Here is a 22867-nt window from a genome sequence, read left to right on the forward strand (position 1 = left end):
GCAATGAAGTGGTAAACATCAGTTGATGTCCTAGTAATATGCATCTCCAGAAACTGCCATGTGTCACTGAGAGTTGGTTTTGAGCTCTGTGTAGACCAACATGCTGAGACAGATTTAAACAATGTAGTTGTAAGGATTTGTTTTTAATCTTGCACCCTTTTTTTTTAAACTGCAGACATCGTTCTGGTCAAGAGGTATTGGCATTATTGGACAAAAATGTTATATTTTCCCTTTTGTTTGAACAGACAGCTTTAGAATCTAAGGAGCATGAATTTCGGTGGGGTAAGGATCCTTGAGGATTTGAAATGGCCCTGCTCAGCAAATTGTCGTCGTCTTTTATTGCTATTATTGTGACATTATCGTTACTATGACATTATTGCTATTATCTACTCTTATCCTGCTTTTATGAAACTCTTTAACAGCTCTGACTGGAGTTGGATGCTTTTCCTGTTTGGATTCAGGATATTCTTTAGCAGACAAAGTGTGTTTCTCCTCCCAGAGACTCTTCTTTTCAAAATCCTACCAAGGAGAGACTCCTGCTGCCCAAAGGCTGGGAATTCAGTCACAGCTTAACCTCTCGTGAACTGTTAATCTTCAAAATGAATTACAGAATAAACATTAAACCTGTTTTCTTTTCTGTTAACAGGAGGAGTCTCGTATCCTCAGGGTAAAGGTGGTTTCTGGCATTGATCTAGCGAAAAAAGACATCTTTGGAGCCAGGTGAGTGTTCTGCGTTGGCTGTTGTGTAGGTTTTAACAGAACAAACTCAGCAGAGCAAGGACGCTTTATAATTGGTTGCTCGTGAACATGGAGAGACCCTGTTACTTGATCACAAGCAGTGCAGGGTGGGGGCTGCGTGTTGGCGAGAGCCATTCCTCGCAGCGGTGGCTGTTGATGCCCTCTCCCACCACAGGAGGCCGTTCCCAACGTCACCGTCCGCCCGCGCTCTCTGAGCGTCTGAGGAGCAGCTCAAACTTTGGCAGTATTTGGCTAAAAGACTCCCCGCTGTCTCCCCGTGTGCCCCACATAACACGAGACAGACCAAAAGCCAGCGGTACCCTCTGTCTTGTTTTGAGGAAGCTCTACTTTCCCCGGGGCCTGCCAGTACCAGTCTCGCGGGCGCCAGTCTGACTCGGTAGCCAGACTGGGAATTGTTTCGGTCACAGACATACCCAGGTGCCGCCGTTGCAGTTCCTAAGGATGGCACCTTAGAACCAGAATATCTCAAGTTGGAGGGAACCCGTGAGGATCATCGACTCCACCTTCTAGAGGCAAAGGCGGTAAAAGCCTTCTCCCCGGTTGAGGCTGTGCCAGGGGAAGGCTAGCGGTACGTACGAACGCGGACAAGAGTTCTGAGTGAACTGTGCTGGCTTAGTGCTTTCTGTTAGGCTGTGGCAAATCCTGGTTTTAATTCCAGTTGAGCCTCGAACCAGTTCAGGTTTTAAACTGGGGACTTGCGAGGGAAAAGAGGTGGTTTTGGAGTGCTTAAGGCAGTCTTTGTATGATTGCTCCCCTGCTTAGCTGTGTATCAAAAGATGGGGCAAACAGAGCATAGTTTGCCCTGGTCTTTGGCCAAAATAACAATTGTCAAACAAGAAAACTGGTTTTAAATGGTCTAATGGAAAGATACAGATACAGTCATTTTCTATGTTCTCAAGTCTTTTGTTTTGAAAGAGTTAGTCACAGGTGTAGGAACAGCTTTTCTCCGAGTCTGGGCTTGCTGCACAATGACTTAAAGAATCAAATCAGGTAGATAGTGGGGGAGAAGCTGGTTCTGAAGCCAAAACGAACCAGAAGGCATTACTTTTTTTTCCCCGAAGATTAATTCAGGTTTGATGTTTTCTTGCTATCTCAGGCCTAAGTGTGAGGAAATTTTGCTCTAAATGTTCCAATCTACTTACAAGTTTTTTATCAGTTTGAAATTAGTGGTATCCAATTTAGCTGTTACTGAAATGACTAATTTCTTAATGTATAAATGAGCCTCCCTGTGGATTTTCCTGTATTTCTTTAATGATGCTTACAAATTGTTCATTAGCTTGCGTATCTGGCTTGAAACTACATGAAAGGAGCAATTAAAAATTTAATCAACTTTAATTTTTTTTGGTGAAATTTGCAACAAACGTTCCTTTGGTAGCTGTGTGCAGAATATGGTAAGACAAAGCTTTTCTATTTTCTTTCCCCAAATTTGCTATTTCGAAGAACAGCTTTTGTTGCTGACCATAAGCAGCAAAAGCAGCAGCTCAGGTGTAGACGTAGTGGACACGTAACGCTTGCTGAGGAGCCCCGGGGTAGTACTGTGGATGGCGGGCTGCCTCGCACTGCAGGAGTGCTACTGCCTGCTCTCTGCATCTGCGTCTGCCCCGCGCTCCGGCGCCTGGCGGAGAGGTGCTGCAGTGCCAAAATAAGAGAGGAGGAGCAAATTCTAGAGAAGAGATGGGACTGAGGCACAGAGAAAACAAGAATTCTATTGCGAATACTAATCCTAGAATCGCCGTATTTATGTGCTAACTTTGCTTTTTCGAGATCTCATTTAATTTGGCCTTTTCATACAATGACAGATTTTTGATTTGTATTTAATTGGCTGGATTTTGTTTCGGCATTATTTCCAGAGCTTTAAATTTTACCACTCCTTTTGAAAAAAAGCAAAGCTGGTGGTTGGAATATTGAATCTGCTCATTAAGAGGAACTTTTTATAAATATCGAAGTGCGTGACAAATTCACAGAAGTAATCTGAGACGAGTGAGAATCTCTTTAATGTTCATTTGGTTCGTTAAAGGATACACTGGAAACTACAGCCGAATCCCCGGCATTGTAGTATCTCCTTTGGCCATACTTCTTATAGAACTCTTGTAAATATTTAAGATGTCACGTTCAAAAGAACTCCTTAAATTTGCTTAGCAATTGATAAATTGTAAAAATAGTTTTAACTTCACGCGTTTTGAAAGGTAAAAGGTAAGTGAAATTTGAACTGAGTTCTATTGATGTGGCCCTTAAATATTTAAGTCAATTGGTCTCAAGTCAGTAGGATTGCCATAAAACCAGAGAGTTAAAAGCATGTTTTTAACTTTGTTTTAAGCAGTTCTTTAGTAAAAGCTGAGACTGGCAGCATCATATATTACAAACGTAGTGAAATGCTTGCATTGCTATGTCGGCAAGCTCTCAAAGCTTGCTTTTTTGGCTAAAGTTCCAAAGTAGTTTTTCTGTTTGACTTAGGGGCCTTGCATTCCTTGCCGAGATATTAACATTTCACACTGCTTGAATCTGAAGCGTAGTTTAAGTTGCTTCAGGTCGTGCCATTCTAACAAAGCTGTTGAGCGTCAGTGTAAGGTAGCGCTGTGTACTAACCGTCCCCTTGGCAGCTCTGTTGAGGAGCAGTATGGAGGACGTGATTAAATTCTCAGTTGGGGCGGTGGAGGAGAAACATGTAAAGTTTGACCTAAGCAAGAGGAAAAGGAAAATGTATGGGCATTAGAACTGTAACATAGTTTTTTTTTTTCTTACTGGGTAGTATATGTTCAGGATCCCTAAAAAATAGCAATAACTAATCCTGTCTATGTGTGTTTTCTTCTCTTGGTACGGCTGTAGACCCTGACACTCTCCCATAAATAATTTCCATGAGATCACAAATCTTTTTCAAGCTGATTTTTGCGATGGTGTAACTTTTAGCACACAGCCAGAGGCTAATATGTGGAGTAAAAGTAAGCGGTGTGAATCTGTAGGTGCAGTGGGTGCTGGCTGGTAGGCGCTGCGTGGTGTCCGAGCCCCTTGTCAGCAGGCGCGGGGAAGGATGCAGCCACCGAGTGGGCCGTGCTGGGACCTTCTTGGTCGGCGCAGGGCACCCCTTGGTGCACCCAGTGGTGCGGTGGGGGGAAGGAGGAACAGCTGCGCTCTGCATTTCCACACCTGGAAGTCCTCTCCATGCTGGTGACAGAAGGTGTCTCTCACAGCGGCTGGTCTCCTCTTAAATCTTCCTGCTTCCCCATCCTCTTCCTATCCGCAGCAGCCGGAGACTGCCTGCCCCAGAACTCCCTTCCCTGCCCCCAGGAGGCGGCTGCCCTGGTGTCCTGGCGCGCCGCGGGGCCGGCTTTCCCTGGCTGCAAGGGTGATGGTCCCGTTCCTCTGCCGAGGGGACGTGTGGCGGAGCAGCAGCCCGGCGCTGCAGTGTCCGGTCGGGCGCCTGTCCCTCCTCCCTCCTGCACGGCGGGGAATGGCACCGGGGAGAAGCTCTGAGGCAGCTCCGCACAGTGAGTCAGTGAGTGGGCTCTGCCTTTTGGGAGGAAGAAGGTCAAGTGACTGGTAAATATTTTAGAATGTTACACACTTTAGAATGGGTTAATCTGAAGTCATTTGAAAGCACATCAGCATTGCCGAGTTGCAGCCCCAGCAGCTGATGTGCCTCTGGGTGGCGGAGTGGCTCCGAGCTCGATAGCCGGCAGAATAGTAGGTCACCATCTGACTGTGAAAGATTAACTACGAGGCATACGTTGTGTTGCATCTCAGTGGGCTTTCCTTACCGTTTTTAATCAACTTTCCCCGTATAAAACACTGCCGGTCGGCTCGCCGAGTCGGAAGGCCAGTTCTTGCCTGATGGAGCCCGGGGGAAGTCCCTTACCAGCGCAGAGCAGTAGAGACACTAGCGTGTTCCTTACGGAGGCTGTGACAATAACGAAAACTCGATGCGTTCGAGTTTACTTTTTTGAAGTTCTTTTTGGCTCCTGAAATCATTTTGATAGTAACTAATGATATATGCGTTCAGAGATGTATAGAGTTATGATTACAGCGGCACAAAGTGCACTGGAGTGTAGAACCAGCTAGAGCGATGACAGCCCCAGGTGATGGTTAAACGCGATGAAGTTCATGTGCGTCGTTCTAGTTGAGGTGGACGGAAGTGGGTGGTTGATTTAGGTTTTTATAACCTGGTTTATGCATTGCCCTGTTAAATTACAAGTCTCTGATAGATACTAATGGCTAACAGATACTGCGGACTGGGATTATGTCAATTTAGTATTAGCTTGGCATGCTTAACTCTGACAGACACTTTACAGTCTTATTGCTCTCTAGTGCATTGGCACACAGATTTACTACCTGACATATACTGTATTATAATAGATACATTATTATTTTACATTTATTTCCTTTTCATTTACCTTTAAAATATAATGTCTTAATGAATTCAGCTAGTATTTGTATTCCTGTACGTAATTAGGTAATGCAAATTATAATGTAATTAATCTTAGTTATGCAACATACTGAAAAATTATTATTGTTTATTACTGTTGATTTTACTCACATATTGGGAATGATGCTCTAAGTATCATCGTGGCTGAGGCTGCACTGTGCAAGTCACTGCACACAAATGCAGTTACTGCCTAGAGAACCTTAGAATATAAAATGAAATTTTCTCTCCTGAATATGTTTACACGTTACTGAAGTTAAGTAGAAGTAGTTCTCTAGTGACTTGGTCTATTCACTAAGCACCGTCTACCTCAGTGGACAGGTTTGTCTTTCCCTGAAGGCATGTCCTGTGTGGACTTGGCTTTTTGATTATATTTTTTGTAAGTGGAAAAAAAACAAGTAAAATACAGCACTCCTGGAGGTGTCACTGGGACGGCTGTTGGGTGGTTTGGCACAGTGGGGACACACTTCTTGTAAATACAGTTTCTGCATATACACACAAGTGCACTCACAAGTAATAAAGGTGAATGCATCTGTATAAACGAGAAGAAAATGTCTTCTGGTTATTACTGGTTGTGTGAAATAAGACCCCGACGTGGATGTTCTTATTTCTACTAATCGTTTTGGAAAGGAAGAAGGGATTGTGTGTATACCATCCCTTTGCTGCTTTTGCCTTGTAAATCATGAAGTAAGTGGAAATTGTGGCTGTGTGGAAGTTGAAAAAGGTAAAGTGCTTTTCAGTTAAGATTATGGCTGTTTTTCATTACAGGCAGCTCCGCTTCTGATGCCGTGATAGCTTCTTGCGGGCTGCCCCTGGGCGCCTTGCCTTTACCCGCTCCGTTGCCAGGAGCCTGCAGCCAAGCGGCGGCTCTCTCCTGCTCGCGTGTCCTGGGCCGAAGCTGAGCGCTTAGCGGTCGTGGCGTTGGTGCGAGGGCACGCCGGCTCCAGGCCTCTGGTGGCTTTTTAAACCATACTGTGTAGCCCTGTCAAGCACAAGGCTACGCAAAATGGGGCTGAATTCTTTGATTCATAAGTATTCTGTTATTGTGAATTGGCAATGGCAGGAGAGCACGTAACTGTGACTGTGCCTTGCAGATGACAATGATAGCAGATGGTTATCTTTTAGCTATTCTTTCAGGTCTGCTGTCGCTATTTCTGGTCCAATTTGAGTTATGGAATATCCTGTTTTAACTCACGGAAGAATTGTGGTGAGAGCTGTACCCCTGGAACTGTTCCCCCTAGCAAGTGTGCTACCTTGGAGCTGGGTTTTAAAACCAGCCTGGTCTCCTTGTACCGCTGTCTCCTTTGGGCAGCACGGACACAGTAATTGAAGTGAGCATCTCTCAAAAATTAGCCAAACAATGTTTTGAAACAATCTGGCTGGTAATGAGCTGCCTCTGCTCGGCCCCCGGTGAGCGGGAGCGCTCGCTCTGCCGCTCTCTCTGCCCCACGCAGCAAGGAAGGGGCCTTACCCATAACTTCTGTCTCCTATAAAATTATTTACGGTATGTAAAGGTAGACAAAACTCAAACTCTTATTTTTTGTGGTGGGCCTAACAAAATGGATTTTGACATCAGCCATTAGTCCAGAATCTTACCCAGCAAAACATTACAGTAGGTAGATACACAGCAGTGGGTTTTTGAGAAATGTTTCGGTAGTGCAAAATGGCATATATGCCAGAGTGAATGGGCTGCACGTATCCTGCCTCGGGGAGCTCCTGGGGGTGGAGCAAAGCGAGAGCTATCTATTGCAAACCTCTCAAATGACCAAATTCAACAAAGCCGCTTGAGTAGACGGTGGTTGCTCGAGTAGGATAGAGTTCATACTGTGTTTCTTTTTCCCTAGTCTGGGCGGGGGGAGTCTAGAAAACCGCTTTTCTGCTGGTTTAAGGGTTTGAGAAATGGAATATCCAAAGCAATACAAACATTCCACTTTGGGAGACGCGTGCAGTGCTATTGATGAGGAGTGTTTAGCCTTACCCAGAGAGTAGGCTGCTCGTGCGCTACCTCCGCTCTGTCCACCCCGTAGCTCTTGAGTTGTCCCCTTTGCCATGCGCTCGCTGTGTTTCGAGGGGGCACTGGGCAATGCCAGTTGAATTTCTCTAGAAAATTTTGATGTGTTATGGTACTTCAACAAAAATAAGAATCAAGTAAGACTTTATTCTTGCAAACTTGAATGAGTGGTCTAGTAGGCACTGGGATGAAACCATCATGGGTTCCTGTCACCACTGTCTTTACTTTTTTTTAAATGATGAATGATTCAACACATGGCTGTTAGAGTACTGCATTGGAGGGGGGCAAGTTTGCCGGCAATGTATTCTAAGTGACAACTGGATTTGGAATGAAAAAGTGAAAGTTTTTCTAGTCTAGTAGAAATTAACATGTTATTTACTGAGTAGGGGGAAGGGAAAGAAACCAATTGAGAGCTTCATTAAATCTAAACCAAGCTGTACTTTGGAAGGTGAAGGAGAAAAAAAAAAAAAGAAGTTCTAAGGCTGACAGTAAGATAGTAGAAGAAAACAGTATCTTTGACACGGTAGCATCTGCACTACTTGGGTTCAGCTAGCACACACAGCTTGTGCTTTACCTATTAAATTAGCAGGCTTAAATAAAAACTACAAGGCCATCGGAGCAGCCTTGGGCAGGCAGATGTTGGAAGGATCTCATTCAGTGTAGTGTTTAAGGCAGGTGTGCGTGCCTGCCTGGGAAGGAGGAGAAATGGACCAAATGTGGGCAGAGGTGGTTGGTTTCTGAAAGAGGTTGTTGCCAGTGGTACACCCGCAGTGTGTGCAGTACATAACCTCAGTAAGTGCAAGAGCCAGAGCTGTCTCATTCCTTCTCGCTCCTGCTCTTCCGAAGTCCCCTTGTCATTTCTTGTCTCGTTAAGCTTCTCCTGAGGGATTTGCAAGATACGCGCTCAAACGATTGTGGTATCAGGTGGTCCCGGGACAGACCCTGCGCTGCGTTCAGCAGTGTTCCTCAAGACATCATCGATGGTGGCGTTGCACCAAGGTAAAGGCGCTGCAGCCTATTTGCGAGCACCAGAAAGCCCAAATCCCATCTGTCTGCTGCAGCGGCTCATTCCATCCCGTACCCTGTCTCGTTGCCTGCCACGGTTCACGGGCGGCCAGCTTGCGCCTGCTCTGGCTGGCCAGCCGCAGGGGTCGGGGACCCAACCGCAGGGGGCACGCCAGCAGCTCCGGGCACCTCGGCTCGGACAGCGGTCACAGAAAATGTTCTGGGCTCTACTTCAAGAAGGCATTTGAAGGGACAGTGAAACAAAATGTGTCCGAAATGTATGACTGGTGGATGGTAGAGGGTGGCATTACCTGGAGACGTTAAAGCCTGCTCGGACGAAATATGCTGGATAACGCATACTCTTGTTTATGAAGCCTTAATGTAGATTTTTCCTGATGCAGGTGAGGAACTGGAGGGCTATGGGGCTGCCGGGTGTGTTGGTTATGGGGAGGTGGGCACCGAGGCGGTGGCCCGGGGCAGGGAGTGGGCACCAGAGGGCACCAGAGGCGTTCCTCAGCACCGCTCCCCGCGGGCCGCCGTGGCGGCTCTCCTGGGAACGCGGCATTCCTGTTCTCCACCAGAATCGGCGGGGTTTTATCCGTTTGTACAGGGTGCACTGGGTATACATTTCGGCAGCTGTAAACGGAGAAATACTGCTTATTCCGGTATGTGGTCTTGCTAATGAGTGAGAGGACTGAGTAATGGTTCCTGAAGATTATAATGTCACAGTGAAAAATAATTTTCATCAGATAATTGCTCACTAGAAAAGTTTCTGTGTACAGATACAAAAATTTAAAGTATTTCCCGTTGTTTGAAAAGGGAAGTGCCTGTGTTCAGCCACTCGGTTTTTCCGCCAGCCCGCTGTCTGCGGGGACCCACTAGTTCCCCTGAACCCCCTATCCTTAAATCAAAACAGGGTGGGTGGACAAAATCTTCTAAGGAAAACTTTTTTGGTCTTAAATATTTGAGGCAGAACTTTTGTCTTTTCTTCCTCTTCTGCTGCCCGCATTAAATCACTAGGTGGAACAGACTGAAATGATCAGCAGCCTCTACTTTTTATACACTTTAATTTTTCCTGCTAGACTTAGTGATGCCTCGTATCTTATAGTTGAAAGATTGTCCATATCTGAGAGTTTCCCAGGATGCATTGTATATTTATTTCTATTTCATTTGAACTAATCATCAGTCCCAGCATAATTGTATTGCTTCCTCTGTGATAAACGAACATAAACATTGCTGCTCTGCTCAACAGTGTGAGCCTAAAACTGTGTTTTCATCCTGAGCTATGGAAAGCATATGACAGCCGCAGGTGGCACTTACCACAGAAGCACAGCGACCTTACCCAGCGGTGGCAAGCGCGGTGCTCGAACAGCTCTCCGTCAGACCTGGAGAAGCTTTCTTTTGTGGAGCTTTTGTTTTGTGTGTGAAGTATTTCTTTCTGTCCTAAATTTTCAGGCCTGGGACTGTGCGTATACATTTAAGGATGGCCAGCACTTTTTGATCTCATATGGCGCTTACTCTGTTGTCAGTCTTTGTTTAATGAGAATTAGTGCTCATGTTACGTTGGTGTCTCGTTCTCTTAAGCCTCTGCTGATCTCCCAAATGAGTTGAACGTGTTTTACCGCTGTCAGCTTTTCACTGAAGTGCCAATGAAACTTCATTCCTGTAAACTAAGAATAATCCATTGCAATTTGGTATTTCTTTTTCCTTTCAATAAGGAAAAAAAAATCCTGTTTTTTTAAGAAGTAGTAAAACCAATTTTTACTGAAGAAATGATATGAGGGCAGGCATTTTGTTTTTTAAAAACCACACATCTCGTGATCATATGCTACTCTGTGGGGCTAAGAGAAAGGCAGAAATTGTTGCCTTAAAAGAAGAAAATACTAAAGCGTCTGGTGAGGGAAAACCTTGCATCTTAGGTTGCAAAATCAAGTCACTGCTCAATCATTAACTTTTAAAGCTTTGCTTAAACCTTTCCATTAAACACTGTAGCTTAGAGAAGTCAAATGTCATTGATAACAGCACGCGTATCCTCAGGGTGCTCAGTGCCTCGCCCTGCGCGGTTCAGAACAGCAGGAGCAGAAGCAGTGAGGTGCAATGCCCTGGGAATGTGAAGGTTCCACGGCTCTTGACACCAAGGGGGTGGGAACGCCGCTTGCACGAGGGGCGGTTGGACCGTTCGGACTGCGGGATGGTTGGGGATTCCCTCCTCCCGTGCTGCTCTCCTTGATCCTGCTAAGCCACCTCTCCGGGCGTTCCGCTCTGAAGCAGGAACCCACCAGCTGAGGGCTCGGTGGCATTTTATTTCCCATCCCGCCCTTTTCCAAGGGAGTCTTCCCAGTCTTCCCTCCTCTTCCCTGAGGTATGAAGGAGGCCCTAAGAAACAGAGAGCTGGGTGGAGTTTCAAAGGAAGGCAGCGAGCAGGCCACGAGACAAGAGTCAGGGCTAGGAAGTGGTATTGCTGCTGAAAAGTTGATTTTTTTTTTTTTTTTTTTTTTTTTTTTTTTTTGTGTACGGAGCGACGAATTCAGTATATTCCTACCAGCTGGTGAATGGCGAGACTCTGTTTCTGGGCATGTCTGTTTTCTGCATCTTTCCCTTTTCCTATACTCATTTTCCCATCTGCAATTACAAGTTCGGCCGTGTCTGTGCTGATAACACGCGAGGGCCCTGTGCCGCCCCAGACAGTACCCTTTTCCTGTGGCTTTACCTTCTGTCCCAGCTGCCTGCTTGCCACTCTTACAGTTGTCCAAACCTTCACCTAGCTAGTAAAAATAAGTACCTAAATAAAATCATAATTTATGGTTAAGAATATGCTCCAAGTTTTATGGAAGTTAAGAGCAGTGGAATAGGGAACACAAGTGCTGCAAACAATGCTTTTTGCCCTGAGAAAACTTGGAAGAGCATTTTGCATGTCTTGGTAACACAACAGTTACTTTTTTATTGATGTGAGGAGATTCTGACATTACATAACCATGTCAAAGCTCAGGAAGGTTCTGGAAGCATTTCTCATGAAACCCAGCCCGTGCCGCAGCTGGTCGGCGTTGCCGCTGAATTGGAGCAGCCAGGTGTGCGTGTGTGGTCCCCACTAGTGGTAAGGAGTTCCAAACAGTAATTGCTGATGAGCAGCACATGTGGATGCAATTGAACAGTGATTATCCGGCGGTTGAAGAGGGCTGGCTCTTGCAACATCAGAGGCAGTTTAAGCTGACTTAAGAAGCGGTTGCTTTGGTCCTGGCTGCCGCTTGCTGTGCCCCGATGGCGTGGATCTGCGAGCAGGACTGTGCGCGGAAAATGAGCGTGTGGCTAAAGCCACATGGTAGCTCACAGATGTGGCACGTGACCTGGCTGCAAAAGGAAGGACATGAGGACCAGAGCTGCCCGATGTCGGGGACCCTCTCCATCAGCTGCGTGTGGTGACTGGTGTAGCAGTAGCAGTGGGTGAAAAGGTAAGCTGATCCCAGTTAATGGGACCCAGTGTCTCTTGAGGTATTTTCCTCAAATGGTCAATTTGGGACAGTCTGCGATGCCACACTGACTTGTCAGCACGTCCCCATGCGTGCGGGTGCTGTTCCTGTCCCGTACCCGCTCTGTGGTGGGCTCGAAGCGCCCTGCCTGCGGCGAGGGGGTGAGTGCCTTCTCCTCAACTTGGGGATCGGGTGAGCGGGACCGGGGGGCAGCCAGCCCCTGGGGTGATGGTGAAGGCTGGGAGCTGCTGAGGTGGAGGTGTGTAGAAAGCGATGGGTGGCATGAGCCATTGCAGTGTAGGCAAATGTGGAGAGAAGTAAGTGCAGAGGAATGCAGGCACTTCCAAAAATAACTGCTTTAGCACTAGTGGTTTTTCCCCCGAGTTCTCTGTGAATAACTGGAGCAGGTATAACTTGGTGGTTAGGTTTTGTCAAAATTTTTTTTTTTTTTTCAGTTTTGCTGCTGGCCAATATAGTTTCTATTGCTGTAAGTGCTTCTGACGTGCATTAAAAGGCAACGGATTCTACATGCATTTGCCATTGTCAGTGAACTAAAAAACCGAGTTGTTTCGCTCCTCCCTTCCCCTGATGGAAATCCTGATGCAGGTTTAGTGATTGCAGAGGATAGATTTCAGTCAAGGTGAGTTTATCCAGAAAGTTTCATGTATCCCAGTTACTCTTTGTGGGCATAAAAAGCAGGATATAAACGCATCTCAGCCTGTCCTAACTTGTGAGCTCCATTGTTGAAGTAATTTTAAAAATAATATCTCGGGGAGCTTGAATATAGTGGCGTGCAGTTGATTTATGCCTGCCAGCGCTACCTGAGAGAAGGAAAAGCACCCAACCAGCTACGTCTGTTCATGTTTTTGGAGGTAATAAATTGTGGGTTAGCCCTCTAAACTGAATTTTTTGGATGCGAATTTAACCAGGGTGCTGTAACTGCTCGTTTCTCTGTTTCTGCTGCAGAAGGCTCCAGGGCCGGCACCTGTGGTGGTGGGGAGCACAAGCCAGCCCTCAGCTTGCCCTCTTCACACAGAGGGGGGCCGGGGGTGCGGAGGGTGCGGCGTGGTGGGATGCAGATCGGCAGGCGTACTGGGGTGAAGGTGGCTGCCCTCTTCGGCAAAGACCAGAGCCCTGCTGAGGAACGGGCTCGCTGCGCCGGGGGCCTGATAGGACCAGACCTGCTGCTGGGTGCAGAGTGCTGGTCGGGGTGGGGTTATGGACCCAGACTTCCATTAGCCCAAGTGACTGTGCTCCGTTTCAGAACGTCGGTGAGCCTGCATGGTTGTTGCCCGTGTGACCACGCAGCTGCCACTCCGTCTTGCTTTAAAGCTTGCTTGGGGTTTTTTCCCCCGTAGGGCAATTGTGTATTATTACTCCATAAATACCGTTCCACTGCTGGGGGGAGGAGAGTGATGTGCACTCTCAGCCCAAAGCTTCATTTTGGACACCCTGCCAAGAAACAGTCAGTCTCTCTGTATTCTCAGGGGCTCGCTCTGGGATCGTCAGCGGGTAAGTTAGGGACAGGGTGGCGGACAGAACTTTCAGTTCCCTTTTTTAGTAGACTTACTAGAACCGCAAAGAGTGTGGAAGCGTGTGCCTGCGTCTAACCCTTGTGACTGTGTATAACGGTCATACCTAAGGAGGGGGTGAGGCAAAATTATAAGAAAAATCCATTTTGTTTTCTTTTTTCTTTTCCCTACCCTAGCTAAAGTAAAGCTCTCCTGGGTTTGGTGTAGATTATGTTTCTACAGAGGGGCAGTTTTATCGGATTAGTGTCTTCTGGGCTACAGAAAACCAAGATGCTGGTGTTCTTGTTCCGAGAAGTAAATAAAATAGTGTCCTTGGACTATTTTATGAATAGAAAGTAAATTAGGAGATATTTCAATAATAATTATCAGGAAACCTAGTGCTAAATTTTCAGCTTTGTAACAGAGGTAAAAAACCCTGGGTGGGTGACTAAGGTATCGCTCTCCTTTTCTATCCCTCACTCTTCCAGACATTATTAACGCGGCAAACTGTGTGATTTTTAACATGCTCAGTTGCACATAAATGTTTTATAAACTTATACAAATGTTATCATTATCTACAGAGAGTGGAAATAAAATGAAGAATGGGGCTTATTCAGGAATCCTATATTTGAGAGATAATGGTGACCTATGTGACCAGAGTTGGAAAACTAACTATTTTAAAAGACCACTTTTTAATTTTAACAGTTAGTTGAATGTCCAAGGAGATGTGTAAATATTTACTGAGTGGGACACTGTAGACTGGTGTGAAACTGTCTTGTGGGGAAATTGCTCATCTTGGCCCTGTGCTTCACTGTCTTCCCTGGTACCTCCTTTGCCAGGAGGAACATTTTGATAAGATGGAAAGCTTGGTGGTGAATCTCATCAATACCTCATTGTAACAGTGAGTAATAGCACACAAGAACAAAACCAAACTCCCCCTCTTGGTGGTTTTTGATTGCCGTTCTTGAAGCTGTCCTCTCTGGTAACTCACGTCTGCATCCTCCCTTTGCCTTATTTGAAAGCAGCTGCCTTCTCTTTTACAGACGTAGCTGCAGAGCTTTGACAGGCATCCACTAACCCCTGTACACACAAGCTTTTCTTAAATCCATTTTAATAAACACATTCTTATGACAAATAACTGTCTTTATAACTAAGAACTTAATCTTAGGTGATGACTCACAGCAAATTTCCTAGCATTTCTAAAATAAGGAAGAATTTTCTTGGCTTAATTTGTTTTTTCCTTCTGTTCTGGCATACAAAATGCTGCTGTTAACTGTGTTTCTGTTACTAAAGGTGATATTTCTGTTGCTAAAGGTGCCTTGTGCATTCAAGATTTCCCTTAGTTCATCCTATAGCTGCCTTCCTGATGCAGCTGTGGAGAGTGGGTATTTTGAGTGCTGTTAGTGTGATACTAGGTGAAGAGGTTTACCTTTCCTGACGTTACTTCTGCCTCCCCCTGGTGAAGGTTCTTACCCCTGCGGACCTGCCGCGGCGGGAGGGCTTGCTTCGGGGTGGCTGGGGCGGGAGCAGGGATGGGAGCAGGCAGTAAGCGGGGCAGGTGGGAAAGTGTTGGGGATGGCCGCCTCCAGCTGGGATGTGGTGGTAGCGGACAGGCTGTGGCTGGGATCTCTTCAGTCGCAGCTGGATGAAGACGTCTGATGAAAGCCATGCCTTTCCTCAGCACCTTAAAGCATGGTCCTGTTGGCTCCTCTAATGGCACAAGTTCACTTAGCCCTGTAAATTTTGTACGTGTTTTGTGGATGTGATTGCAGTAAGGGTGAATACCTAGTACCTAAAATCCTGTTGTGAGATGGAGAGGAAATGGATTTTCATGCCTGTGGTCTTGTGTCTGTCAAGTGCTGTCTTCAGGGGTGAATCTGAAGGGCCATCTCCAGTCTCCTGTAAGCGCTGGTCCTGAGCCAGATGGTGGTGAGAAGGGAGAGCGTGCCTCCCCCTGCAGCCCTCTGTCTCGGTGGCCTCTGCCCGCTCTCCCTCCGCTCACTGCAGGCCCCAGGGCTGCCGGCCATGCCCTCCCGCGCCGGGCTCTTGGCAGGCCACGTGTTGAGCCAGCTGGGGTCACCAACCCTGCAGAAAGCGGTCCACCGCCTTTTTGGGTAGCAAATAGGGGAGAAGACCATTTTTTGTTGAGTTTAGATGACTGAGTCAGCTTGTGATGTTGTCTGACAAGTGTCAGAGCTGGCGCAAACTATAGTTCACATTGTATGGCCTGGAGTACAGAAATGGCTTATATCTGCCTGCAAAATGACATTAATATGGTTATAAAATGCTGTGGAATACTAAGTACTCTTCAAAAACTATATTTTGAGTGTGTTGTGTGTCTGTGTCCAGGTGCTGCGGGGACTCTGAGGGGAGCCCGGGTTGCCCCGGGGGGGACAGGGCCAGTCCCACAGCCGCCCCCACACGGGGCATGGCCGCCGCTGCGGGGATGGTGGGTTTAAGAGCAGGCAAAAACACTGGACTGGAGTGAGGGAAAAAGTGAGATAAACAGCCCTGCAAACATCAAGGTCAGAGAGGCAGCACAGAAAACTACTGTGTGAGGTTTTGGTTGTTCTGTTTTTTTTTTTTCTTTTGAGTGTCTTGGATAGCTCATTGTAAAATGTGGAAACACGCCAGGCCCTCGGTTTCTGTGGGTGTTAAGCGGGCAGGGCTAATGCTTGTGAAATAGTCCCTGGAAGTTGGAGCCTGAGAAAAGTCTATGAGGAAATTAATCATTCGGTCTTCAGAACAAGGCTAAACACCAAATAAAATAAACTGGGATGAAATAAAAAAAATGTGGGTACATGTTGCATGCAAAGGTGCAGAAGTTGCAGCTGTGGGAGGCAGAAGCCTGTGTGGCCATGCGGGTGCAGATTCACAGTGCTTTGTGAACATAGCAACATGTCTAATACAGTTTCTGATGCGTTTTTATGATAAAAGGCAGAGCGCTGTGGTTACAACCGGCGGCCTCAGGAGCCGTGGATTGCCAGCAGTGGCAGTGTGTGGACGCGGTGGAGCAGCCGCGGTGCGGGGCAGCCGGCCTGCAGCGCTGCCGGTGCTGTGCAAGGGCAGCTGGAGACCAAATCGGTCATTTCCATCAGGAATTTCTGGTTTATGTTGGTAGCATCAGTGACTGGGTGCTGGGTGCCGGCACTGTTCAGTTTGGGCCTTTCCCCGTGCTGGCAGCACCGTGTGGTGTAGAGGGCCGGGGCCGGGGGAGAGCGGCATGTGGGGCAGGCCTGAGGAAAGCACGGTCCCAGTCGAGGTGTTGCTGGGCTGGGTTATACTTACTGTCACCGGCACGGTATTCAGTGCTGTACCCCCAGTTGTTTAGTAGGAATTCCTTTTTAACTAAGTAGACTTCCTGTGGCACCCACAAATGTTGGTTTCTGGGAGTTTTTGGCAGCTTGCGGTTCCTGTCCACTCTAGGTGTAGAAAGGCAATTTAATTAAACTGCAATCTCAAACTATCTTGCAGATAGCAAATCTGTGTTGTCTTGAAGCTGAGCTGTGTCTGCACCAGGAGATAAAAAAAGTAATAAATCTTTCTTCAGATCAGGGTTAAATTCTGTTCAAATGTATACATCTCCTGCATTTCTGGGAGAAAGCCCTTAAGAAGGGGCTGCTCAGACAGAAGTTCAGACTTTCCTCGTACAGTTGGGTGAAGAGCAGTGTAGCATTTCTTAGGAGTAATAAATGAAATTTTGTTTCTCGGCAATAAGCATGTGATATGCATCTCCTTTTCTGGCAGGTGGAGGCTTTTACATAGTTGTGTTGCCACATCCTTCAGTAGCGTTAGCTTGCCCAGGGCAGTGACTAAGAGCGCACACTGACCCTGGATGGAGATCACAACCTTTTCAATTTTCAGGTAGGAAGGAACGAAATGAAATCAGATATTTCAAGGAGAAACAGTGGAGTTAGACATTTATCTGTCAGCCGGGGGGGGTAAGGCTGATTGACTAGTGTTCGTGTTTTGTAATGGTTTTGGCCTTCTACCTACTAATGGCTTTGAAGGTTTGTGGCCTTTAATAGTGCACGTGCCGTTTGGATGTTGATGTGGCAGATGTGAGTGAGGTTGGCCGGCACCAGCAGAGGATGTGGGTGCGTGTCATTGCCTAACCTGTGGCATGTCGGTGGCTGCTACTCATTGGAAACAATAGAGGCCAGTTGCCTTTTATTAGGTGTTTGCATAACTTGCATTTTTCATTCAATTGTTGACACAGTAATCGCTGGGAAATTTAATTTATTAAACCCAGCCCTTGTTGCCAAGTTCCCCTCCTGTTGTAGAGGTCAACGGTTCAAGTCTCTTAATGGTAGTGCTTTTGTACAGAACCTGCAATCTTCTGTACTTGGGATAAATAGCATGAAACTTTTCCTACTGCTGCTTTCCTTGAAATTTAAACATGATAGAAATGTCATGTATTTTGTGAATTTTTAGTTTATGTTTCCATCTATGTCCTCTGTGCCTGTTGAAAGTCAAGATTTAAAAGATGTTGATATATGTTGTACAGTGTAAATAATTAATTCTTAATTCTTTGCTGTATTCTTCTGTCTTTTGTCCTGGTACTCAGCATGCCACACTTGATCATCCCTAACTTACTAGTAATTTGTCTTCATTGATTGTTGTAAATGTTTTGCCTGATTTCACATGCTAATGATTCAGCTTACACCATGCTCCTGTAGAATAATAATGTGTTTTGTTTAACACTGAGGAATGGTGTGTCCAGTCTGATTAACAGTTTCAGCGTGGTTTATCTTTTCACTGAGACTGTCCTACACAGAGGACCATGCTGTAGAAGGAAAAGAATTGCCTTTTTTTTTTTTTTTGTTTTCTTTCCTTAACCAAAAATATATTTGGTGCATCAGCTGGGAGTGGGTTGAAGGGGAGAGTAATGGATCAGTCTGAGGCCAGAGCATCTGCTAAAGCACTGTTCACTGTTGTTGTGTAAATTCAGTCGTGTTAAGGCAGGCTGCTTGATGCTGGCAGTGTCCCCTTAAATGAGAAAGCAGAAGGACTCACCACAGTGACGGCATGATGCAGGTGACAAAGAGCAGGCGTGAGGAGATGTTCCGAGATACCTGACGCAGCCCCGAAGAGCTGAAGATACTGAGGTGAGGGTGGAAGTTACTGAATGGTATTTTAGTTCCTTTATTTTGCCTACGTTTTGCGCTTGACTCGATTCTATACAAGCTTTCTGTGGCCAGTTATGACAGGACATCACTCTCAAGTTGGTACTTCTAAAATACACACTTCTGGTTAGAAATTTACATTGAATTCTGAGACAATCAGTATGTGGGTTTTTTTCTGAAATAGCTGAAGATCCAGTCTTTAGTTATTGGAAATAGGGGTAATATCACTGGCTTTGGTGATATGTTTGCTCTCATCAGCTGATACTTCTTCAGTTTATTTTGTTAACACCAAGGATAACGCAGTGCGAAATACAGTTGCTTCTTTTGCAGGATATTTTCTGTTGTACTTGGCATGGTGTATGTAGTTTCAGAGAGACAGATTTAAAGACTTGCACTGGGACAGCTTGGAACACTGACAGCAGAGTTATTTGGGATCTGCCATGTAAATTTCTGATGCTAAATTATGTTAGGTGAGGAGGGCTTCATTTACCTGTTTCACGTGACCTTATTATCCATAAGAATTACAATTTTGCAAAGATAGGTATTTATGGAAGAGAGACTATCAGACCTCTCTCTTTCTGGAAGTCAGCAGCACTCAGTTTCTCTGGCATTTAAGGCAGATGTTCGTTGCGGTTTCAGCTGTCCTGGAAGGCGCTAGTCAGGACGTGGGCTCAAGCACAGCATGTGGCTCATCCCTTAGGTCCGTTCTAGCAAGGTGGGTTGTGGTAGCTGAGCTGCCTGTAAATCTGCGCCTTGGGAGTACAGATGCTTTTGGGAAGGAAGCTGGGAAACGTGTCTGTCCAGAGTAACCACATGACAACACTTGGCACTTTGAGACATAGGAATCTGGGGTATGTGGTGATCCATATCACTTTTACTTTTCTGCTCTGGTTGCTGTTTCCCTTTCCCTTTAACACACAGTGTGCTTTGGGGCATTTGCAAAATGGCTTTCCTCAGTAGCAAATTTCATGGTGTTTCCATCTTTGCAAAACAAAAGATGTTCTTTCTGAAAGACATAAATGAGGCTCGGCAGCAGCAGCTGTGTGCTGTACTGAAATCTGACTGGTAGAAGTAGCAAACCCAGAATAAGTGATTTTCAGTGTTTTATGTGTATGCTCTTTAACCTATGATACTGTTTCCCAGACTGTGGGGTGGGTTTGAATGGTGCTGAAAAAGAAGGAGGAATTACCATGAAACCTGTTTGCTCTTGGTAAAGACTTCATATGGGAAGGGGAGGAGATAGCTAGAAAAATAACCTTCCTCCCTGCCTGGGAGGGTATTCTTTTCTTTCCTCGTATGTGTTGCAGAATAAGGATCGCTGAATATATTTAGATAAAAGATAGCGAGCTCTTTATTTTCCACTGAAAACCTCATGCTTAGCAGACTGTCCTGAGTTAAATTTCCTTGTAAGTCTGAATTCAGGATATTTTTTTTTAATCTGAGGCTGTTAGAAGTGTGGCCTTCACAGTGATCTCTACCAGCTAATTCAACCTATATTAGTAAGAAAATAATGTGCTTCTCATAAGTTTGAGTTTTAGCTCAGTACCCGAAGATTAACATCAGACTTCAGGCAAGAGGATCCCAGTTTGTGATGTGCTTAGCTGACTACTGTTATTATGCACATGACCAACTCAGTCCCTTTTGAACCTGGGTAATTCCCTAACCACAGTGAATTCCACAGACTAATTATATGTTTCCTTTGCTTTCTGCCTTTTACTTTTGTCAAATATCATTCTGCTCCCGTGTTGGGATTCATGCTTCTGTGGAGGGCACAGGGCGCTCCTGTGACCCCTGGTCGGGGGGTGGGCTGACAGCCTCGGTGGTGAACCAGGCTTTCAGAGGATGGGATGGCAATTTATACCTGCTAAATCAGTACTGCCAGAGCCTTGCTTGTCCCCCTCTTTCCTTTGCTGAGCAGAAAACTTGGCAAAAATAGCTAACAGTCATCTTCAGTTTGGTCCTGGGAAATGGCTGACCTTGTCCCATTTGACATAAAAGGGGTGGCAGCGGTGGGACTCTTTGGGGCAGTAGGGTGAGACCATGGCAGTTCTGTCCGAGAGCCTCGACGAGACCCGCACATTGCGTGGCAGGGACAAGGCCCACCGTCCTCTGCCTTGGCTGCTCGTTCCACCTTCCACCAACTCTTCCACCAACCAGCACAAGCATTTATGGGGCTTTGCAGTGAACTGGATGAAGGACCTGGTCTGGGTTTATGACAGCCGAGGAAGGAAGGCTTAACCCCAAGTTCACTTTCCATTTTTTCTTTTGTTGTGGGAGGTACGTGCTTGTTGACAGAAGAGGGGATTAGCAGAGGGACAGGAGCCAGCAGTGGGGTGAGCCGGCTTCTAGCAGCAGTGCTCAATTAGGTCGTTTGCAGTGTCTCTGAGGTTGTAGCCTCTCTTGTCTGCTTGTGTCAAGCTGGATGAGCCTGTTTCTGAAGGCAGCCGGTGTGTGGGGTGTGGTATGCATTGGTAGGGATGCTGCCTGGAATTCCTGTGTGGGACCCTTCTGGTCCAAAAGTCATGTGTCATTGAATTTTCTTCTTTTTTTTTTTTTTTTTTTTTTTCCTGCTGGATTTTAGAACTCGTTAAGGTATTTTGGGAGTGTGAAGCAGCATAGGAAGAATTCAGATCTAGGGCTGATGTATGCAGATTCTCTGTTAGAGCATTCATTTACCTTGGTCTTACAATCACGAAAAATAGCCTCAAGGAAAATGAAAAAATACTTATGTTTACACTCGCATCTTTTTTATAAAATCAAAATACACTTTTTTTTTTGAGACATGTTTAGAAAATCAAGTTCTTTATGCTCTGGAAGTTTTTCAATATGGGGAAAAATGCAAAAGAAATCTGGTCTTCTTACTCTAACAGAGCACAGCATTTTAAAGGAGCAACCTAGGAAGGTGGAGACACTGTAGGTGGGGTTTGATATATAATTTTTAACTCCCTCTTTCACCCCCAGGCGCTTCTTTGCAGCTGTCTGTTATGTGAGTCATTATCTCTAGCAGCTCTTTGAATAAAGCCTTGCTAAATTGCTCGCAGTGCCAGATGAGGTCTGAGCCTTTCTTTGGAAAATAAAAAACTAGAAGGAAAATGGGAGGCCTGTAAAATGGATCCAGGATTTAGTATGGAGAGGTGAGACTTTAGGATGCTTAGATACAGTGGATTGCAAGTTTGGCTTTTCAGTGAAGGATAAGGTAAGGTTTTCTTTTATTCTTGAAAGCGGATGTTCCTTTATTCTAGTGCGATTAGTCGCTTCATGCTTTGCTTCCGTCACGGTACATGAGACTTGTATGACAGTGAGAGCAAAATCTTATTTCCCTTTTAGAAACACTTATAATTGATTTCATATGGTCCAGACAGGAAGATGAACCCCAGAAGGGTCATGCTAAACTGGAAAACAGTGAGCAAATGCAGATGATATGCTCTGAGGCATTCTTTGTAGTTAATTTCTGTTTATTTTCATTGCACTTCTCCTTTCTTACAATTGCAGGAATGGTGAAATTCACCAGGGAAAATGGTTATTGGGATAAAAGTGATAGGGATGCTAAAATGTTTTGCCTTACAGCATTGGTTTTACTACTTTTCATAAAACTTTGTTAGAATTATCTCATTATTATTCTAAACATATTTAATGATGTGTATTTGGAGCATTGTTTCCATCATCTCTTTGAATCTAAAAATCACCAAGCAGAACTTTGAGATTTTTAAAAATTATTGATCACTTTTTAAGCTCAACTAAGTGCGTGTATACCCAGAGTTTAAATGATTCTGTGAAACATTTTCAAGTTCAAGGAATTTCCTCTTGCCAAGTATAATCTGCTTCAGCCCTGATGTTAATCGCTATTCATGGTGTTCCCAATATTTTATGGAGAGTCATTGAGATTAATATTTTTGAAGATGGTATATTTTACTGATCTGAATTTGTAAATTATGTTTTTGAAGGCACATTGGCTGTAAAAGTGCATCTATAATAGTACATATAGACTACAGTCTGCAAATTTACCCATGTGTCCTGTTGGAGTAAATCCATTCGTATGAAGTGCTGAGCTGCTGTGGGTAGAGCTAATTGAGACACCTTTACACATCTTCTGGAACTATAGCATAGCTGTATCTGTAGGTACCAAATGGCATGCATGGTTGTTAGCACTAAAAAGTTTGATACGTCAAGGTTTTGGAATATCGAGCCCTTTCTGGAGAGAGGTGTTTCAGGTAATGCCCCCATGCCAGTTTAAAAGAGCAGGTCTGGAGGAGCATGCAGCGGCCTTCACTCATGTCCTGGCTCGGCTCTTTGCCTCCCCAGCAGGTATGTCTGACAGTTTGGGAGATGCTGCTTGTACGGCACAAAGGATTTTTGTGTGCATCTTAACAGAGTGTGCTAACGCTGGCATTTTCTAATCTTTACAACATACTGGTGAGAGTAAACATTACCAGCTCTAAGAATGGGGTAACATACATATGTTACTAAAAAATAAATAAATAAATCTTGACAAGTGAGCTCTGGCAGGTTTAATTGCACTGGTGTCCCTTTCCCCGTACTTGTACATTTTACTTCTCGTATTTAATCTGTCA

The 22867-nt window shown here is 45.4% G+C and overlaps 1 protein-coding gene across 2 annotated transcripts in view; it reads left to right on the plus strand.

The window, feature by feature from the left end:
• Nucleotides 1-22867, plus strand: part of NEDD4L (NEDD4 like E3 ubiquitin protein ligase) — a 181942-nt gene that overhangs the window by 40951 nt on the left and 118124 nt on the right. For both annotated transcript variants that reach the window (XM_082497952.1, XM_082497953.1), the window contains exon 2: nt 647-720. In XM_082497952.1, the coding sequence (XP_082354078.1) occupies nt 647-720 (74 nt within the window). The remainder of the gene's footprint in view (nt 1-646; nt 721-22867) is intronic.

Source organism: Vanellus vanellus, assembly GCF_965231255.1.
Source record: "Vanellus vanellus genome assembly, chromosome: Z".
NCBI classification, from domain to species: domain Eukaryota; kingdom Metazoa; phylum Chordata; class Aves; order Charadriiformes; family Charadriidae; genus Vanellus; species Vanellus vanellus.